We start from the raw sequence: 20,665 nt of genomic DNA, 5'->3' as shown, positions 1-20,665 counted from the left end.
TATTCAACTACTAAATAAACAGGATTAGCAACACCCCTCCTCACCCAGAACTGTATGCATTATTTAAGTGTTGTTTCTGAATAGTTATGAAAAATAGATCATGAAATACAAAAATAATAAGCCTAAAGCAATACAAAAGAAACATAAGAAACATCATAAAACAACACTTTGTGTTTTTTAAATTAGAGTCATCATTTCACTTTACACAATTACAATGGTTTAAGCAGAAATGAAACAAAGATTGTTAGGATAATTTCCTCATTTTAGGATTCCCCAAGCTCTTTATGAGATGACATTTAAAAATATTAGAGTAGTGTTAATGTGAAGGTTTTGCAGGTAGATTATCCTGAGTTTAAATCTACCTCTACTAGTTACCTGTTGAATACTACAGTTAAATTACTTAAATTCTCAGAGTGTAAGTTTCCTCAGCTGTAGAATGAGGGCTACCTTGCAGTGAATCTGAAACTGGATCCCCATGGCACAGGGCCGGGGTGTGACCAGATATCATGCCACTAGAGCAGTGAGAAGCGAAGGCTTTGTTGGCACAGCAGACCACAGAACATACAGCCTATGGGCCAGGCTGCACAGGCTGCTCTAAAAAGAATGGTAAAGAAGTGGGCATCCCACCGCCAGTGGCGCCCTCTGTGTGCAGCCTCACTGGGGCTGCTCAGACAGTGGAGGTGTGCTGTGGTGGTTCTCCATCCCCTTCCCTCAAGAGGCACTGGGTGCAGTATGTCTCCAACCTCTCTGGGGCCAGTTCTGGCTGTGGCTCCCTGGAGTATCTGCCCATGAACCTGCCCTGACCTCAAGGCAAGTAGAGTCTGTGCAGGTGCTGGACTATATTCCCTTTTGTATTTGCACCTGGATGGTGAATGGACCAATCAGGTTCAAGCTCACTGGACCAGCTAGGCTTTCATTTATGGTGGTGAGTTAATTATTCAGATTGAAAAGTGGAAGTGAGCTGATTTGCGCTATAGACAGTGTCCTGTCCCCACCGTGGCACTGTCCATTAGCACTGTTCTAATGCTATAAAATTCAAGGAGATAACATGAAGAGAGTCAGAAAGAATGCCCAACATAAGGTAGGGGCTTTATAATCAACATCCAGAGATCTATTAATTTTTTAAGAAAGATTTATTTATTTATGCATATGAGAACTGGGGTGTAGGCCAGAGGTATGTCTGGAGAGGTGAGAGGATTCCCCAGAGACAGAGTGGGAAGCAGAACAGGCAGATGTACTGAAATACACTGCTGAAGGGAGCACTGGGGGAGACAGGAGCAGTCTGCTGCGCCATGTGGATTAGCTCTCTAGCTGGGGATTGAAATTGTGCTACAGTGGCTGCAAATACCTTCACAGTGCTGAGACTTAACCCCTTGTGCCACCATGGAGGCCCAAATCTATTAATTTTAATTTTTTTAATAAGCCTTTATTCGCTACTTTATATTAGACTTAAAAAAAAAAACTGACAATGAGGTATGAACTGTCACTATGATCTATTTTAGTTAAACTATCTTCTCAAGTTTTCTTAATCTAAACATTATTTTAAAGTACAGGAAGTCTCTGTACTGATCTTACATAATTGTTCATTCAACAAATACTTGGGTTTTCTACAATGGACAATGCACGTAAAGATAATATTAGTTGTATAATCAACGTTCAGTGAATCTGTAGTGTCAAGGGATGTAAGACAGAGACATAATTGACACAAGGTAGACTGGTAGGTATTATAAGAGAAGTACAACATAAAGTTCTATTGATATTTGGTGGAGAGAGTTTACATTCAGTTTGCGGAGTGGGATTTGTGAACAACAGATGGGATGGTGCTAGTATTTGGAAGTTGTGAGATACAAGGATGGGGAAGAGGCAGAGGATGAAAGGTAAGCAAGGGCATTGAGCATGGACGTGGAAGAAGGAAGCCAGATGTCCTGGAAACCAAGCTGGGTATGTGGAGGAGGCACAAGAATGCACATAACAGGGAGAGATAAAGCTGGGAGGTAATTTAGGGTTCAATTATGGAGATCCTTGGTTGTCAGGCAATAAAAAACCACTTAGGGATATAAAAACAGCTGTAACTAGATTTCTAAGGTGTCTCAACATTCAAAAATCTAATGTCTGATATTATTGAGGATAAACTGTTCAGACAATTATCTAAGTTTACAAATGAGCTATATTAAGATTATGAAAAATTGAGAAAATATTGATCCATGATTGTTTGTGTAAGTAGGCACAGAGTAGCTATGAGGTATTATGCTGAGTAGGCACAATCTAATTAGCAGTTTGTATCATACATATTTTCTTGTTTTGTCTCTAATTCTAATGTTGTTTTCCTGGTTTATAAGGATTAATAATGGGAAAAGCAAAGCAACTGACAGAATAAAAATTTGGATTTTTTTCTGGGTTTAACTAGCCTAACAATATATTATCTATGAGTCTGTGGCTAAAAATGTAATTTGCAATCAAACCAACACCTCTTTTCTTTAAATTCATGTATTTAACTTTTATCTGATATTCTAGTGAGTTTAAGATAGGGAATAGCAAAAATTAATTAAGAAGACGAGGAATCTAGCTTTCTTTTCTCCCTCCAAACAACACTGCATTTTCAATTTTAGACTTTACTTAGTGTAAACAATTCCTTATATTGGCAGTATTTTATTTAAACATGCATGACAGAAGCATCACAAGAAATTTACTTCATTTTTGCATGTGTTCAAGGTGTAATGAGTGTTTCCTATGTTACAGATATTGTATACACAATACATTTCAACATTTACTAGTAGCACATAGTAGCTTTCTGTGGTTTGTGTTGTAAAAAAACTGGTTAGAGAAGAATAGTATACTGAGAATAGCCCTTCAATAAGACTAAGGCAATTAGAAGGAATTAGTGATATTAGAGTAATGAATGAGATTTTAATCAAATTATTTGTACCAAATATACTTGCATACACAGTATATGCAGGATTTACTGAATAATTTATTGCAATTTGTGGTGGGATGACAAAACATTTTCCAGTAAAGACCACAGGAAAGACAAATTATATTCTTTCTGTGTCCTTTGGGTAAATACCTAGGAGTGGAATTGCTGGATCATATGGAAGCTCTATCTTTAGTAGGTTGAGGAATCGCCACACAGCTTTCCATAGTGGTTGGACCAGTTTGCACTTCTACCAGCAGTGCAGGAGAGTTCCTTTTTCTCCACATCTTCACCAACATTTGATGTTGCTAGTTTTTTAAATATGTGCCATTCTCACTGGTGTGAGAGGGTATCTCATTGTAGTTTTGATTTGCAAGTGATGTTGAACATTTTTTCATATGCCTGTTGGCCATTTGTATTTCCTCTTTGTATAAGTTTCTTTTTAGCTCTTCTGCTCATTTTTTGACTGGATTATTTTCTTTGTTTTTGTTGAGTCTTGTCAGCATTTTGTAGATTTTTGTGATCAGTCCTTTATCATTAGTGTTGTGTGCAAAAATGTTCTCCCATTTGTTGGGGTTTCTCTTTGTTTTGGTTATTGTCTCTTTTGCTGTGCAGAAGCTCTTTAATTTGATGTAGTCCCAGCTGTTTATCTTTGCCTTCACTATCACTGCTTTGGGTGATGTGTCTGTAAAGATGTCTTTGAAGTGCATGTCATGTAGTGTTTCGCCTATATTTCCTTCTATAAATTTTATGGTTTCAGGTCTTATGTCTAGTTCTTTAATCCATTTTGAGTTGATTTTTGTGCATGGTGTGAGGTAGTACTCAAGTTTCATTCTTTTGCATGTAGCAACCCAGTTTTCCCAGCACCATTTATTGAACAAACTTTCTTTGCTCCAGTGAATATTTTTTACTCCTTTGTCAAAGATTAGTTGACCATAAATCTGTGGGTTTATTTCTGGGTTTTCTATTCCGTTCCATTGGTCTGTGTATCTGTTCTGGTTCCAATACCTGCAATTTTGATTATTATGGCTTTGTAGTATAGTTTGAAATCTAGGAGAGTGATGCCTCCATTCCCTTCTTTTTTTTTTCAGGAGGGTTTTGGCTATTCGGGGTTTTTGTTGGCTCCATATGAATTTCATCAATATTTTTTCTATTTATTTGAAGAATGACATTGAAATTTTAATTGGAATAGCATTGAATCTGTAAATTGCTTTTGGTAGGATGGCCATTTTGATAATGTTAATTCTTCCAATCCATGAGCGGGGGATGTCTTTCCATTTCTTTGTGTCGTCTTCTATTTCTTTTAACAGTGTTTTATAGTTTTCTTTATATAGGTCCTCTACTTCTTTCGTTAGGTTTATTTCCAAGTATTTAATTTTTTTTGTTTCAATAATGAATGGTTTTCTTGATTTCTTCTTCAGATTTATTGTTTGTGTATAGGAAGGCTACTGATTTTTGTGCATTGATTTTGTATCCTGCCACTTTATTAAACTGATTGATTACTTTGAGGGAAGGGGATGGAGAAACACCACTGCTGAATATTTGGTAGAATTCATTTGTGAATCTGTCTGGGCCTTGGCTTTTGTTTTTGGGGAGTTCTTTGATTACTGCTTCGATTTTGCTGCTTGTAATTGGTCTGTTTAGTTGTTCTATTTCTTCTTTGTCCAGCTTTGGATGATTATATCGTTCTAGGAATTTGTCCATCTCTTCTAGGTTGTTGAATTTGTTTGCATATAAGTGTTCATAGTAATCTCTGATTATTCTTTTGATTTCTGCTGAATCTGTTGTGATTTCTCCTCTTTCATTTATAATCCTATTTATATGTGTTTTCTCCCGTTTTTTTCTTTGTGAGCCTTGCTAGAGGTTTGTCTATTTTGTTTATTTTTCAAAGAACCAACTTTTGGTTCCATTGATCTTTTGGGTTGTTTTTATACTTTCTAATTCATTTATTTCTGCTTCAATTTTTATTATTTCCTTTCTTCTACTGGCTACTAATTCATTCTTTAAAAGAAGAATATCACAGGTGTTCCGGGGGGGCATAACACCTTTTTTCATTTTTTTTGTTATGAGTTATGATTTTTGACATAAAATAAACCTTATTTAGTATTGCTCAAACTAAAATTTTTGGCTGAATTATGACAATTTAGAACAAGTGCTAAAAAATTTGTTTATAAATACACATGAATCAATCAAATTAACTATTTCTTTGAAAATAATTTCAGAAATATATATGTAAGAAATGAACATAGAGAATAAAATGTTTTTTTATGAATATATAATTTTTGATTAAAATGGAAAAATCTGAATGGCTTTAATTAAAATTTTAGAAAAATCATAAGCTTATATAGTAAGTCATTTTCCTCAATAATCTAATGTTTATCATCAATATGAATTTTGTTATACCTTAGCCTAAATGCTTCTTTGCCCTTTGACATGTTTTGCTCAGTCTTCCATATATTTTATTTTATTTTTTTTAAAGATTTATTTATTTATTCATACAAGCACTGGGTACAGTCAGAAGCGCGGGAGGGTGAGAGAATTCACCAGAGCCAGAGCAGGAAGCAGAGCAGGCAGACTGACCAAGTACACTGCTGAGGGGAGCAGCAGGCGGCAGGAGAGGTCTGTGCACCATGTGGGACACTCGCCTGGAGGCCGGGGATCGAACCGGCGCTGCAGAGGCTGCGGGCAGTGTCGCAACCCAGCGCTTAACCGCTGCGCCACCGGGGAGGCCCTCTTCCATATATTTTAAATGCTCTTATATTTGAGGCATACTTTGAAGGGCTCATAGCAGGTAAGGGTTACTTATGTTTTTCTCAGAGGCAAACAGTAACCTCTATGGGCTGAGGGAAATGATTTTCTCTTTAGATCTTAACAGCAGGGCCAAATAAGTAATTTAAAGGATAGAGAAACAATTCTTGGTTTAATAATGTTAGTATTCATAAATAACAAACAATTCACTAGCACGCCAACATGCTCCAATCTACTAAGTTCTTTCAAATATTGTTTAGGGAATTTGGAGCCCCACTGCAGATCTCTGGCTAATTTACAAGAGCAGTAAACAAAATCCTAGATTCAAAGCAGAGCAGGTTAGCTCCTAATATGCTCATGATAAATGTAGTTTAATTTAATTTTTAATCTGTTACAGGAGCTATTGGTTATTTAGACAATTATGACGCCTCTGTAATGCAACTCTCTAAGAACATTTGGCTATTCAGGATTTGCTAGGAAGTGGAGTAAAACCACAGGGTATTTGGCAATAATGTAAGATCTACCTATATAGAAAAGATGACTGGTCAGGTTTTTTTTTCAATAACACTAAAGCATGTTATTGTTTCTAGCAGTGGCTTTCAAACTTTTTTGAACACAGTTCACATTAAAAGTGACATTTTGTGTCACACCCAGTACAAACACAAGCACGTGCACACACACACACACACACAAACACACTCCCAAAACCAAAATTTTCACGAGACGATACTGAACTTTTTTATTCTAAGCCACTAAATTAATTTCCTGACCCACTAATCAGTACAGCCCCTTTCATTGTTCTGTAAGAAAACCAAGACTGCAGTTTCTAAAGTATATAAAAATAGTCATTATCAGAATGGAAGTTCTCTTCTGGTGGGGTAGGATGAGATGGGAGATAAGGTCTAAACAAGTAACATATTTTTAGAGTTAAATCTACTTAACACTTAAAGTAGAAATCTCTATCATTTAAAACTTGGGACAGGTTTTCCCAATAGTACTCTTTAAATCGATGAAATTAAGTGCCACTTCCCTTTTTGTAACATTTTTATACACAAAATACAGCACATGTTTGAAATATTTTTAAAAGCATTTTCTTAAATTAAAAAGCAATATATTATCAGTGTAGTAAATTAAAATACAAAAAAAAATTAAAAGTATCTCACAAGCAAACGAAAATCATGTTAACATTTCTATGTCACTTTGTTTTTATATTTTTAAGCACGCACACAGATAGAATTTGGATTACATATGAAGATGTGCTTCCCTCCTAAATATTATACTATAAACATCTATTAATTTCATAAAATGGCTTAAAAGGAAGATCACTCTGGTATATTTATGTAGGACATTATATAAAATAATAATGTTCATATAATGAATTTTCCTTTTGGTCCATAAAAACGGAAGTATAGCAGTTTCTAAGAAGCATATTAATGTTTTATTTTTTAAAGATTTATTTATTTATGCATACAAGAGCTGGGGTAAAGGCCAGCGATGCAGGAAGCGAGAGGATTCACCAGAGACAGAGTGGGGTACAGAACAGGCAGACTGACTGAAATACACTGGTGAGGGGAGCAGCGGGCGAGACAGGAGAGGTCTGCTGCGCCATGTGGGTTGCTCCCTGGCCACCGGGAATCAAATTCATGCTACAGAGGCTGTGGATTGCTTCACAGTGGGGTGCTTAACCCCTTGCACCACCAAGGAGGCCCAGAAGCATATTAATGTTAAGAAGCATCTCCTTTTCTTATTTAGCTGATTAAAATCATTACAGTTTTATTTACTCTAATATGGATCTCATCTCAGTCAGCTAGTCATTGTCAAAAGCTCAGTCCTTTGCTCAGTCTTATTTCCTTTTTGTCTTTGTTGCATTTCCCTTTATTATTCAAATATGTAAGAATTTTTTCTTTACATATATCAAAAAAGCCTCTATATAACTTCCAGTTTCCACTCCACATATGAGAACACTATGATTAGTCTAGATTGTATATGGATTTCACTTTTTACTTTTTCTAAAATGAACTTTATTAACTAACTTAGCACTTTGTACTGTGATCAAGATAAGGAATTTCTCCCAATATCTGTTTCTTCCACTGAAAAATAAGGATAATATTTGACTTCATCACAATAGGAATACATAGGCAATTAATGTTAATAAATTTTCATGAGGATCTTTTGTAATTACCAATATAAGTATACACAAAAACAAAAATAAAAAGTAAAGATTTTAGGAAGGTTTGAAAACATGATGATAATTTTGGCATCCAGTTTACCTTTTCAACAGTATATTGGTTAAAGGTGCTTTTATGCATATAGACATTTTATCATCTTACCTGAACCATTTTTCAGATACCCATTTGCATCTACAGTTGTATACATGATGTAAGGTCCAGGCTGATTTACTCCAAAAGGCTGCAAAAAAAGGAGGGAGGGGGGGAATAGTTAAGCCTTGGAAAGATAGTGAGTATTTTGAAGTTGCGGGAAAATTAATTACAAATAAAGTAAAATATCCTTACATGTAATCCTTACATAGGTAGCACTTAGAAAACATCTCCATAAATAGATTAACAGTTCAAAAGAAAACCTGTTATTAGAATATTTTAAAAATTTGAATGATTTGATAGCTGTATTTATTAAATTTATTTGGTTTATAAATTTATGCACTGCTTATTATATATGATTGAATATTTTCTGCAAAATTTGCTACTTTTGATTCCATCTAGATTTGCTACAATAGGCTACAGCAGTTTTATAACATATCTGTTGAATACTGCTTTTCCCTTCTGGGATAGAGTGAACATAGTTTAATTTTCCTTTTAAAATATTAAAGTAAATAAAATCCATCCATCATAATTAAGAAAGGGTGAAAAATATTGGTGATTAAATCACCACATTTAATTTCCTGCACCAGATTTAGAGAGGACATTGGTTTCAAGTTAAGGAAAATATGATTGACAGATTTTTGTTACAGTGGTGAGATTTTTTTCCACTTGTTTATTGTTCCCTGTTTCTGTAATACTTTCACACCTAAATATGTTATTGATTCTCTTTAGAAATTCGGGCTAATTAGATAGTTATAAATAAACCAATGTTTGCAATGTGCAGCTAAAAAGAAAAAGCAAAATATTGAAGACATGTTTTGAACACTTCACACAATTTAAAGCTCTGCTGTTCCTCCCAATAGAGTGGGGCAAAGTCCACACATTTGGATAGTACAGTAAATGTGCTACAAATGATTTTCTTCTAGAATTACAGGCAAGAAATAATTAATTTCATCAATCCCACCACTGCCTGTTTAATATTTTAAGAACTTTAGAAGTCCATGTGCTTTCAGTGACCATGAAATACAGGTTATTATAAAAATGGAACTAACTACTTATATTATTAACTGAATAAAATATCCTTTATTATTTTAAGCATGCAAACATATAGAATTTGGATTACATATGGAGATGTGCTTCCCTCCCAAATACTATACTATAAACATCTATTTTTTTTCAATAACACTAAAGCATGTTATTGTTTCTGGCAGTGGCTTTCAAACTTTTTTGAACACAGTTCACATTAAAAGTGACATTTCATGTCACACCAAGTACAAACACAAGTGCATGTGCACGCGCATACACACACACACACACTCCCAAAACCAAAATTTTCACAAGACGACACTTAACTTTTTTATTATAAGAATATAAAATAAATAAGAATATTTATTTTAAGAATAATAAAAACAAACTTGTTAGTGAAGTATTGTTATGTAGAAAGAATATTATGCTTTATATTAATCTATATTCTGGAAGACTGGTATCGGGTTATAAGAATTGTTTTTTTTATGAACATTCCCTATTCTTAATTTTTTTTTTTTGTGGGACACTCGCGGGCGGCCGGGGAACAAACCGGCGCTGCAGAGGCTGCGGGCAGCCTCGCAGCACAGCGCTCAACCGCTGCGCCACCAGGGGAGGCCTTATTCTTAAATATTTTAATTAAAATTCACACATGGAAAATTTTGTATTACTACCCATGCTATCTTATTGTAAAGATTTACAAAGGCAGCTTTCCCTCTCTTGTGCTATATTAAATTAAATAAGCCAGGTCAGCAAGTCTCTATCATGAGTCCTAAAACTGAAGTTCATTTTTCAACATGGAGCATTTAAGGACAGGTCCAGAAACCTAGAAACAATTTCTCTGTATAGTGGATCTCAAAGTGTGGGTAAGGACCCCTGAGAGTATAAAAACTTTTCTGTAAAATGGGTGGGTAATGAGCACTGGCACTGAATTATGGCTATTCAGACTTGGATATTTTGCCAACATTTTCCTTGAAAATGACAAAGTGAGTCTGTCACTTTTTAGGAAAACAACTGACAGTATTTGTTGCTAGTGATAAAATTTGAGTTTCTAAATGAAAATTGGGATTTTGAAAGATTTGTAACTGCCACGATGGCCTGACATATTAAAACCTTAAGCAATTTTCTGATGAAATTGGTGGTGATATTAATAAATGTGATTTTAAATATAATATTGTGAAGCGTGTTAACATGATGGAGTTGTACATAACTTAGTACACCAATATTTTCCAAAACCATGCATGGATAAAAAACCCATTCAAAGTGTAAGATGGACCGAAAAATTTTCCTGTAATAGAGTAGGGGAGAATCATTTCTGGAATTGCATATAGGACCTCAAAACAATCACAAATGGCAATGAGAATACTGGCAAAAATGATCAAAATAAACTTTTTCAGACTCTGGAAATTAAAGGTTTGCAAGAGTCTGGGGAGTACTTAATCAAGAAAAGAGACTGAGTCTGGAAAAGAATAGTTTATTTTGTTATGTTTCAATTTGCCCTATTCCCATAACCTCAACAGCTCTGAAGTATCCATGAAAATGAACAGCTTTATAACTAAGATAACTATGAAAATGAATAGCCGAGTAGCCAATTGAGGGGCAGAACAAGTTTCAAGCTCCCCAAAGTTGTGCCATAAGACAATTGTCACTCTTTGATACATCTGGTAGCTCCTAGAAATACTCCATTCTCAGTATTTGTCTTTAATTGGCCAGACAGAGTTTACTGTGTGTAAACAGTTCTATCACTGGAAAGTTTGTTAAAAACAATCATCAGTAATCATCTAACATTTAATCTGTCTGAGTCAGTGATATTAGTTTGGGCTAATAAGAGGGCAGCAAAAGCTTGAAAGGAAAAATGGAAAAAAGATTTTCAAAGGGAAAATTTGAAAAACTCTGACATATTCCTGGAGATCCAGGAAGCCAAACACATGTGGAACACTATTTTCATACCTAGAAAAATCCCTAATCTCTCACATAATTTATCATGTAAGTAATCTTATGCAGTTAACCACTAAACTAACTTCAAAACCTATACACAATTAACAATAGGGCCTTTCAAGTACTAGTGCAGGAAAAATCATTTAATAAAAGGCAACAGAAAAATACATAGTAAAAATAACAAATCCAGTGGGAGGATTTCCCAGGTCAACACATTTAAAATGGTCATTTTTCAGCAAAACTAGCACGCATGCACACACACACCCACACACACAGAGTAAAATATGGTTCACACACAAGAAAAAAGATGCCAATAGAAATTACCTCTAAGAACTATCTAGATGTTTAATTTACTAAGCAGAGTCTTTAAATCAGCTATTATAAAAATGTTAAAGAGCTAAAGGAAATCATGTCCAAAGAATTGAAGGAAATTATAGCTATGTTTCAAAAAATAAAGTATGAAAAAAGAGAAGTCATAAAAACAACCAAACAGATTCTAGAGTACAATAACTGAAATGAAAATTTCACTAGAGAGGCTCAATAACAGATTGAAACTGGCAGAAGAAAGAATAAAAAATTGAAGATAAAAAATGAAGAACAAAAAGAAAAAGAATGGCTCCTCAGAGACATATGAGGCAGTGTCAGGAATACCAACAATAATAGGAGTCCCAGAAAGTGAGAAAGTGACAGAAAGAATGTGTGAAGCAATAATGACTTCAAGTGACCAAATTCAATCTGCACATCAAGAAGCTTAACAAACTCAAAGTTGGATAAATGGGAAGAGAGCCACAATGTATACATCACAGTCAACCAAACTCCTTATAGTGAAACTGTTGAAAAGCAGAGAGCACTTTAAATATACCAAGAGAGAAGCAATCCATCATGCTCAAGGGATCTTCAATAAGTGTAACAACTCATTTCTCATCAGAAACCAAGGGAGGCAGCAGGACGATATAATCAAAGTGTTGAAAGGGATAGATTGTCTACTAGAAAGTCTAAAATCCAGCAAAATTATCCTTCAAGAACAAAGGTGAAATTAACACATTGCTCAATAAAAACAGATAATTTGTCATAGATCCAGCTGACGAACTGGAAATATTAAAGGAGCCCAGAAGGCTGAATTGGAAGTACACTAAACTCAAATCCATACAATTAACAACCAGGTAGTATTAATCTATTTTTGTGTGTAGTTCTTTTCTCCTGCCTAATTTTAAACACCACTGCATAGAGTAATAATTAAAAACTATGTTGTTGGCTGCATAATATATGAAGAGGTAATTTCTATGCCAAAACAGCACAAAGAGGAAGGAGTAAACTTAGGTATAAGTGGATAAAAGCCTGTTTATACTATTAAAGTTTAGCTGGTACTAATATGAATTAGTGTGTTTCTAAATTAAGATAGAATGTAATTTTGAGAGAACCCATTAAGAAAATAACTTAACAAATGGATTGCAAAAGACAAGGGAATGAAGATCACACCCTAAAATATATAGATAACATAAAAGAAAGAGGTAATGGTGGAACTGAGGAAGAAGCTCAACAAGGAAAGAGAATAATTGAACAACAATACAAACCAACCAGACCCATCATACATGTATGAAACATCATATCCAGTTAAAACAGAATTCAATACATATTTTGCTCAAGTTACATGGAACAATCACCAGGAGGGAGCCATATACTAGATCATAAAACAAGTCACAATACATGTAAAAGTAATGAAAATTGTGCAAAATATGTTTTTGACCACATAGAATTAAATTAAGTATCAACAACAGGAATATCAGAAATTCATAAATGTGTGGAAATTAAAAGACTTCTAAATAAGCACTTGGTTTTGGGAAAGTCAATTATCTGAATAGTGTGTCTGTCTTATACCAGGTACTAAAAGAGATTTGAAAAAACTATGTAAAGTAATGCCATTTTTATTTTATTTAAAGATTTATTTCTTTTATACAAGAACTGGGGTACAGATCAGAAGCACGGGAGGGTGAGAGAATTCACCAGAGCCAGAGTGGGGAGCAGAACAGGCAGACAGACTGAAGACACTGAGGGGAGCAGCGGGCGAGGCAGGAGAGGTCTGCCACACCATGTGGGATTCTCCCTGGCCGGCGGGGAATCGAACCGGTGCTGCAGAGGCTGAGGACAGCTTCGCAGCATGTAACTCAACCGCTGTGCCACCGGTTGAGTGGTAATTTTATGTTTCATAATATATAGGTATGTTAACATGTAATAGGTTTATTATTGTTTTTAAAATTAATCAAGAAAACCTTTAAAATTGACATTTTTAATTTCAAAGTAATCTTGATAGCTGTAACTCACATAAATAAAAATTCTTTTCTGTACCATATACGTAATGAGTATTTAATTCCTACTTTGCCTATTCCAATTGAAATATGAATGATACCTGTGCCAATAAGTGTTTTCTTACCCTAAATGTTACACCACCGCACATTTTAGTTTTTTTTCAGTGTCGTTTACTTCCATATGAATATTCAATACAAAATGTAGTAAAATTGATTATGCTTTATAGCAGGTACCAAGACATGTGGAATAAATTTTACTTTATGTCTTTTCTAATACAGGAGAGGTGCTAGGAGTATTAGAGTGATTTTTGTGTCTTTTACATATCTGCATCATATTAGTGCTAGTCCAAAGGAAATCTCAATTTTTATAAATTTATAATTTGGGGAGTGATTATTTACATCATTAAGGAATTTCTAATTTAAAAGAATTAAGAATTTCTGCAACAATCCTCTAGTTCATGAAATATTAATGCATACATCTTAAATTCCTTTTGTGAAACCTAAAACGCTAACATGCCAGGAAAATATCAACCAGCAATAACCATAGTACATCAGTAGAAGTTTCATGGAACTGCTTTCTAAAACTTCTCTGAAATAGCTTACTTAATTGTTATAGATTGAATGTTTGTGTCCTCCCTAAATTCCTATGCCGAAGCCCCAGGCCCTAGGTGATGGTATTTAGAAAGTAATTAGGGTTTGAGAGGTCAGGAGGGTGCGGGCCTCATGATAGGGCTAGTGCCCCAAGAAGCCACACCAGAGAGCTTGTGTCTCTCTCCAGGGAAATGCATGTAGGAAGGGTCACGTGAAAGTGGGACTCCTGGCAAGTCAGAGGGTCCTCACCAGAACCCAAGCACTGCCACCGTGCTTTACACTTTCAACCTTCTGAATGGTGAGAAAATACATTTCTATTGTATTCTGTTATGGCAGCCAGCTGACTGATCAAAATAAAAAAACTTTAAGGTCTTATTCCATATATATTTCTTATTATGCGAGTATTTTTGTTTTAGCATTTCATATTCTAAGAAGGTAGCTTTGAGAGTCAGACAATCTGTGTCCAAATTTCTCATGTTTCACTTACTTTCTCTATGACCTTTGGCAAGTTATTTAACTTTTCTCTGTTTTAGTTCTTTCATCTTCAAGTATGTATAACGGTAGTACTATTGCATAGGATTGTAGTGAATACTAAGTGAATATGTGTAAAATTCAATATATTGTACCTGGAATACTGAAAGTGCTCAATATGTATGCACTATTTTTTTTTTATTTTGATCAAATAAACAAATGTCTTTTTTCAAAATTATTCATTTTCAATTATGTTGAAGTACTGAGTAAATAAACTGATTTTGATGAAAACCAGAATCATCAAGTTTACCATGTAGTTTTCTTTAATGGATTACAAAACTCTAAACTACAGGAGTAATTTATTTGCAAGAATGTATGCTTGGAATGAAATTCCACATCCAGGTATATCTCATTGCTGTATAAGAAGCAATATAATAAGCTTACAGTAAGTCTGAAAAATTCAGTGCTATGGTTTTCAAATGTTAGTATGCATCAGAATGACCTAGAGAGCCTGTTAAAATACAGATTCATTGGCTGCATCCCCATATTGTCTTATTTGGTAGGTACCGGTGGGGCCCGGGAAAGAAAATTTCTTATAAGTTTTCATGAGATACTAGTGCTGATGGATTGAGGACTCCTCTTCAAGACCCATTCACCTACTGGGACTACATTTTGTATATTTTTGAAATTGGTAGCGTGTGAGAGTATTCAGTGTAATTAAAACCTTGTATAATGATTGGATTTTATTGAATACAAGTGTATAAAACCACTAACTCAGTTGAGTGCATAAAAAACAATTTTAAAACACTTCCCATTCTTTGCAGTTGCTTTCAGTGGTGCAATTTTTTTTTTTTTTTAAATAATTGCTCGTTTCTAAACCACTAAAAATGCAAAAGAGTTAAGTGAGGGTTCACAGACTTGAAAGGCAGTTAGAGAAAGATTCAGGGTTGGGGTTATTAGAAGATTCCTGAACTATATGCAATAATATGCAATGTTTAGATTTATTTTAATTTACATAGCTCTAAAAGGTATGATCTTGTAAAATATTTATTGTGTGACTTTTCACATGGTTTAAACTATTGTACCATCAGCATACTTGTTTTTCATCGTTCCTCTTAAGGGTAAAATTAAAACTATTAGCTAGCTATATAAGTGCACTGTAGGATCTTGTTGGAAGTGTCTGAGGGCAGAAGTACCTTCACAAGCAATGAGGCAATACACTGGAATATGTAGCTATTTCAGTATTACATAATCTTCATTAAAGTTTGGAGGTAAATTTGAATTTGCAAGTAACTTAAATTCAGAGAAAGAGAGTAACAATAAAGAAAGGAGCAGTCTTAATTTTTGCAATAAATACAGCCTATTTCACATGAAAGAATCCTATAGTTTATGCATTGTCACAAAAGATAGCTAAAAAATGACTTGGAGGGAAAAGGAAAGGAAATGTCTGATTAAGTGAGAACTTAGGGGCCTGGTTTAAAAACTTAGATGTATTGGTCAGAACAGATAGCAAATCAAAGAAAGATGAGAGTAACTATTAGAGTTGTTTTTCTAGTCCATGAGTGGGCAAACTTTCCCCCTAAAATGCCAGGTAGAAGGTAAATGTTTTAGGTTTTGTGGGTCATTAGGTCTTGTGTTGCAACTTCTTAATTCTGATCTCTTAGACAATATATAAATTAATGAGTGTGGCTATGTTCCAATAACATTTTATTCACAAAAACAGGCAGCAAGCTGCCTTTGGTTCTAAGAGTCATAAGGCAGGAATTATAAACTTTTAAGAAATACTGGTATCCTTATTAACTTGTATGATACACTTATTAATTCTAACAAAAGGCCTATCATGTGTCATTGATAGATTTTACTATTTAGAAATGTATTCCACACACTTGAGTTAAGGAAAAGATACTTACTATGCACTAACATACTTTTAATAATGTATAAAATAAGCAATACCTTTTAACTTCATATATTCTGAATCAATAAAATTTCAAATTTGAGAGATAATATTTTTGTCTTTTTGCAATTGGTTTCTTTTATTTTTTTTCCCATTTAATGCTCTATACCAGCAGTTCCCATTCATTTTGACCTGAGGTCTCATTTACACATTTGAAACATTATTGTTTTTTGAGGCAGCCATTAAAGTAATCAGTTATTCAGGTAATATTGGTTCACAACACTGGATCCAGAAGTATAGGTTACACCTCCTCAGATGTATGTCACCATATCATACCCACCACCAAAGCACCCATAGTCCTCCACCATCGTCCATTAGGCTTCCTCCCTCCCTTGCTTTCCATTTCTCCTTCCTCCTCTGGTAGGCTCAAGTTCATAGTCAGATTCTAGGGTTTGTATTGGGTTTTGTTTTGTTTGACCCTTTGTTACATTTCTCTGCATCCCCCATACAAGTGAAACCCTGCTCTATTTGTCTTTCTCCTTCTGACTTATTTTGCTTAACATAATCCTCTCCAGCATAACCCATAATCCAATTCATGCTGTTCAAATCCCAACAGTGCATCTTGATTTATAGCTCAGTAGTATTCCATTGCATAGATATATCACATCTCCTTAATCTTGGGCACTTAGGTTGTTTCTATAACTAGGCTATTGTACTAGTGCTACAATGAACCTACGAGTACACATATCTCTTTGAATTAGTGATTTTGCATTCTTTGGGTAGATGCCTAGGAGTAGAATTGTTGGAGTACATGGCAGATCTATTTTTAATAGTTTAGAAACCTCCATACTGTTTCATTGGCTTATTTTGCTTAATAGAAATATAATATCTTTAAGGTTGTTACATGTGTCAAAATTTCCAATTTTTTTTTATTGTGGTAATACTGGTTCATAATACTGCATATGATGCAATTGGAGGGAATTATACCAAGCAAAATAAGTCAATAGGAGAAAGACAAATTTTGTATAATTTTAGCCATATGTGGACTATAAAGCAACAAAATAAACAGACAAAACCAAAAACAAACAAAAAAAAAACAAACCATTGAAATATCTGCAGAATTGAGGCTACCAGAGAGGGAGAGTTGTGGATGAGGACAGAGGCAGGAGAGAGCCCAATGGACATGGTGGAGGATCATGGCTGCTTTGGTAGCAGGTATAATGTGATAACATACATCCGAAGAGACGTGAAGCTGTACCCCTAAATCATAGACGATTTCTTCCTCCATACAAGGAGACTTCTACGTTCCTGAGTGAAACAGAAAAAGTCACAAGGGTTTTGCCCTAGTTTATAAGTGGTGGGGTCAGGCTCTGAGTGAGCAGTCTAGGCACAGACCTGGTGCTGCCTTTGCAGATGATCAGTTTCACTTAAATTCTCCAGATGTACTTTTGAGGACACAACCTAGCGGAATGGTAATCTTACTTGTTTAAGTGCAAAGACTTCTTGCTTAATGAAATAAACACATACTAGATTTTCTATAAGAATGAACTGCTTTCTTTTTGAAAGAAAATTTTTTTGTGTGTGGAAAACATTTAGTAAATTGACTTAATAAATTTTGGCAAGAAAGGATTAAGACATCAGTTATTTCTGTGGAGTGCTCAGTGCTGTACCTCATCATCTAGCAAGTTCACTTTCTGTGTGAAAATGTTAGTACCATACAAATCTCTCACATATTGCCCTACCCCTCCTTTTTATTGGCATATCTATTTGTCTGAAGGAATTCACATTAGTTAAATTAAGAAATTTTAATGATATCTCAATTTCTCCATATTATTATAAAAAAGGACAACATTTGGCTCCTTTTATCTTATTCTAGGATGTGTCATACTGAGGAAACAGTTTAGATTTTTTTTAAACATTTATTTATTTCTACAAGAACCAGGGAACAGGCAAGATGCGTGGGAGGGTGAGAGGATTCAGCAGAGACAGAGCGGGGAACAGAACAGGCAGACTAAAGAAATACACTGCTGAGGGGAGCAGCGGATGAGACAGGAGAGGTCTGCTTTGCCATGTGGGATTCTTGCCGGCCAGCCGGGATCGAACTTGCGCTGCAGAGGCTGCAGACAGCTTCACAGTGCGGCGTTCAACCCGCTGCGCTACCAGGGAGGGCCTAGATGTTGTTTTATACAGATTCTTTTAAGCTAACTGTCCTCTATATGCCTATTAACATATAAAATCAGGGTTAGAATTTGGAATACCTTTATTTTCTTCAGAGACTATCTTTTTCAGTAGCCTGAGCAAATCTTGGTGATTTTTATATCAGTGTCCATTACCTGATAATCTAAGGATTTGTCTCTCTAGGTCCTGAGCTCCTACAATGAAGACCAAGTGTATTTGACATTATTGGCTCTGGACAGTAAAACAAAACTGGAGGAATTTACAAGACATAATATGTTAGATAAAATCATTATTAGATATAATTATGTAATATTAATTTATGATTCTAAACTATTAGAAAATTAACTGCCTTATAGTGTGGACTAAATTTTTCTCAAAGGTAATTTCTTATTTATCCTGTTTATGTTTATGATATTTTTCCTTATCATCATTAGTGTTGTCTTTCTCAATTTAGTTCAATATTAAATTTGCATATTTCTTACTCATTTCTTCAATACATTAAGTTTGATATTTTCCCTAATTTCAGTTACTTTTCTGTTAAAACTGCAAGGTAATTTCCCTTGGTAGAGGGTTATAAAAAGGAGTGTAAAATGTGAAAAATATTTACATCATTATTTTCGTATCTTTTGGTACAGGAAGCATGATATTACCACTGCCAGGTGTGATAAAAGAAAGGCAAATACTTAGTATTAAAGAGAGAATAACATTTTAAGAAAATGGTAACAAATCAGTTGTGATCCATAAATATTTTTGAAGTAACACCTGATATTTTCAAAGGATGGGCAGTAAAACAGTACCAGCCAGATAATTCACTTAATCAAAGTAAAGACAAAGAAAAATTTACTTAGCTTATACTTTGTCAGAATATTCCTACACAGAGCAGGTAAAAGCATGAGAACCTTTCTTATTGAAAAGATGAAAAACTGGAGGGAAAATCAAATGCTGTACAAAAATTAATAACACTGTAAGAAAATAATTAAATTTAATTAATTTTTTAAAAAAAGAAAAGAAATAGAAGTAAAACTGAAAATAATAATGTTACCACCAAAGTCTAGAAGATGAGCATGTGGGAGTCTAAGGTAATAGCAAAACTGATGGCTAAATAAGGAGGTAGGTAAAGACAAGAGTGGGCTGACACAGATCAAGAGATAATGGTCTTCAACTTGAACAGGCAAGTGAGAGTTTACAGAAGTGGGGGGATTGGGAAAATAGTTGTAGTGAGAGAGCTGGATGCATGGTACTGAAATTTCAGAAGTAAAACAGTTCTGGTAGACAAAGAGAATGACCATGGAGTGAGTAGCTAAAGTTGAATGAGAATGAAAAGCTCAAAATGGACTTTCAAAATGGAGATAAAGGAATGTGGGTGGGATTGGCTACCAACTTGAATAATTCTTTCATCTCTCCATAAATCAGATGGGCTGCCTGTATCATGTGGGAACATAAAGGCAGTAGAAGAGTCATTCAAGTCATGAATTAATTATTCAATCCACGAATAATTAATTTATTCAAATCATGAGTTATTCAAGTCATGAATTAACTCACGTGGTAAAGAACATCACATGGTATGCACATTTCCCTTCTTATTCTCATACCGGGTCACACCTAATATGCTAACACTTCTCACTATGGGCAAGTGGACCTGATGTCTAAGCAATATGAAGAAGGCCCACTTTTTCAAGACAAACCTTCACAAGGGGGCATACATTTGATAGATGGAAAACTGGGGAAAAATAGTGTGTGTTTGTTTCACTTAGATCTTAGATTGTCATTATTTTGATCTATGATATAAGTAGGGAAGGAAAATGATGGATGTGAAGGGCAGTTCAAGAAGATCTGAATTTTAAAGAAAGTAATAAATGGAAGAATGGGAGGCAAATGTTTCATCTGCAGAAAAGCACAAAGGTGCTGAACCGTTAGAGTAATCATGGTAAGAACAGCTCTGTTTCTTTCTGGACTTTCCTTGGTGACTTTCTAAATTATTCTGTTCTCCATACCAGAGAAGTGGCTTTTATTTTTAGATAAGGAGAGTGGGAGCATTATTGATCTTAGAAGTCAAACTGCCTTAATCATACAACCTTTCCTATCAAATTTTCTGCTAGAAGTTGTGGGCATAATGGGTGGGTTTAATAATTTTCACTTTTTAAAGTTCTTCACTTGATTGTGTAATGAAAGAGTCACACATTATCAATACGGTCACTGAGAAACAGGGAGAATAACAAAAGGCCTCACAAACTTTATAGATAAAACCCGAAGTTAGTATTTAGGAAGTCTACCCAAAAACTTTTTA

General features: G+C 34.7%; 1 protein-coding gene across 1 annotated transcript in view; it reads right to left on the bottom strand.

Annotated features, from left to right (window-relative positions):
- Positions 1–20,665, bottom strand: part of ITFG1 (integrin alpha FG-GAP repeat containing 1) — a 199,685-nt gene that overhangs the window by 21,548 nt on the left and 157,472 nt on the right. Inside the window, 1 exon segment of the mRNA XM_037518077.1 lies at positions 7,990–8,068. Coding sequence (XP_037373974.1) covers positions 7,990–8,068 — 79 coding nt within the window.

Source organism: Talpa occidentalis, unplaced genomic scaffold (assembly GCF_014898055.3).
Source record: "Talpa occidentalis isolate TD23 unplaced genomic scaffold, MPIMG_talOcc4v2.1 talOcc4.17, whole genome shotgun sequence".
Classification (NCBI taxonomy): domain Eukaryota; kingdom Metazoa; phylum Chordata; class Mammalia; order Eulipotyphla; family Talpidae; genus Talpa; species Talpa occidentalis.
This window is presented reverse-complemented; position numbering and strand designations above follow the sequence as displayed.